Source organism: Triticum dicoccoides, chromosome 2A (genome assembly GCF_002162155.2).
Source record: "Triticum dicoccoides isolate Atlit2015 ecotype Zavitan chromosome 2A, WEW_v2.0, whole genome shotgun sequence".
In the NCBI taxonomy this organism is placed as follows: Eukaryota; Viridiplantae; Streptophyta; class Magnoliopsida; order Poales; family Poaceae; genus Triticum; species Triticum dicoccoides.
In genome coordinates this window covers 181938084-181940022 of record NC_041382.1, presented here as the reverse complement: position 1 = coordinate 181940022, position 1939 = coordinate 181938084, and the positions used below count along the sequence as shown (strand labels likewise).

Sequence of the window (1939 nt, the reverse complement as noted above, 5' to 3'; positions counted from 1 at the left end):
GGGCCGGCTGCCGCCGGGGACGACGGCCAGGTGGAGGACGAGGAGGCGGCAGCGGCGGCCCTGGCGGAGCACTTCGGGATCGGCGCGCGGCGGGCGCGGGGGCTCCGGTGCCTGGACGGCGCGCGCGTGAGTCTTGAGGTACTGGGACACCACGAAGGAATAGAATTTTTTCCACGGCGGCGGCGGCCCCCCGCGCCCGCGCGGGGACAGCGGCGGCGACAGCGAGGGCCAAGCGCGAGGAGGATGCGGGGCGGCAAGCTCGGCGGGTCCGGCGCAACTGGACGTCGTCGGCGAGGCGTTCTGTGCGGGCGGGAGTTGGTGGGGGAGAGAAAGAGAAAAGAGATCACGTGGGTGGGCCCGAAGGAAAAGCGATGAGAGAGAGGGAGTGGGAGGCTGACAATGGGCCCAAAGCAACTAAAGTAGTCTCTCTCCTCCCCCAGCTGCCCCCCGAGATCCTGGGAATGGGATGAGAGCGTCGGCCGTAGTTTTGGCCAAATCCGGCGATATTTGTGCTCCTGGGGGGCGCGAGTGGAAACTTTTTTGACCGCCAACGCTAGAAAAGTGCTCTTGGGGGCCTTCCTAGGGAGACGGGTGGAGATGCTCTTAGCGCGTGCGTGTGACTTTCCTTCCACCGATTTCCATCCGCATGATAAATTCCATACAACCAACTGATAAAAGAGCTCATCTAAAACAATGATAAAAAAAACTAGCTGTACATAAAGGGAAAACCTAAAATTACTAAGACCACACAGGGAAAGAGAAAAAAATGAATGACATGAGTGAGTTTCTTCGGGTATGAAGGAACTCACTCATGTCATTCATTTATTAAATTTTCGTTGAATCAAAAAAATTATGAAGCTTTTCAAAAAAAAAGTTTATAAAATTTGGCCACGTTTACATGAAAATATGAATATTTAAAATAACAAATATAGGATGTGAAAATACATTAGATGATAAATTCAGTTATTCTATAAACTTGGTCAATTAACAAATTTTGACTTGAGAAAATACTAATATTAGAGTGCATATAAATGAAGGGAGCAGTTTGGTGTAAGAATATTACAAAGCTCGGATTCGGATTCTCATTGACAATTTACATTCGTATTGACAAGCACTTCGATACCTGATTCCCAGGGTTCATGAAATCGTCACCCAACTTTTTGTTACCAAAGTTATCACGTGGCAACTCTGGTACCTGTATGGTGATAACTCTATAAATCACTTGGTGCTCAACTTTTAAACTGATTTTTCTACGGAAGCATACACATATGGTGTCCAATATCAAAGCTCTCGTCGAGACAAATCCAATTGTGAAGATAGATCGTAAATAAGATATGAGGTTTGGGATTTATTACATTTTTTGCTGTTATACATTTTAAATTTCCCAGTATCAAAACAACCAATGACATCTATTTTTTACCATATTCGCATGCATGCAAATTGCAAAGGAGTATTGATGCTAAAATTCTCGCCTCCACATCCCATCAACATAACTGATGGGTGGCGGGACCTGGCGTGCAAATCAACATCACTCTCTAAAGCTATGAGATGAAATCTTGGGGGAAGGGAACAGTGAAAGATGGTAGCACACTAAGAGCATCTCTAATAGATCTCCTAAACTTAATCCGGTAAACCTTCTCCTTATCCTCAAAAGTCAATTTTTTTGAGGGATTGAACCTTTTCACAGCTAGCAGATCCCCCGTATTTAATCCCCTATTGCTTTTCCAACTCTTCCAAACCTTTGGTCAAACAATTAAAACAAAACCATTACATTTGAAAGAAAACATAAACATTTCAAATGCATCACATCATAATTGAACTAGGGGATAAATAAAGCTCATCCAATCCATTAAACATAAACCATAGGTGCCAAAAGGCACCAAATGAACAAGTCATTCCAAAAACCACCAACACATGGTGGACCAAAAGCCATCGTAGC

General features: G+C 45.1%; 1 protein-coding gene across 1 annotated transcript in view; it reads left to right on the top strand.

Annotated features, from left to right (window-relative positions):
* The window catches only part of LOC119357770 (protein NEN4-like), a 1994-nt gene extending 588 nt beyond the window's left edge, over positions 1–1406 (top strand). The window contains exons 2-3 of the mRNA XM_037624608.1: positions 31–138; positions 1389–1406. Of these exons, the coding sequence (XP_037480505.1) occupies positions 31–138; positions 1389–1406 (126 nt within the window). The remainder of the gene's footprint in view (positions 1–30; positions 139–1388) is intronic.
* The last annotated feature ends 533 nt before the right edge of the window (positions 1407–1939 follow it).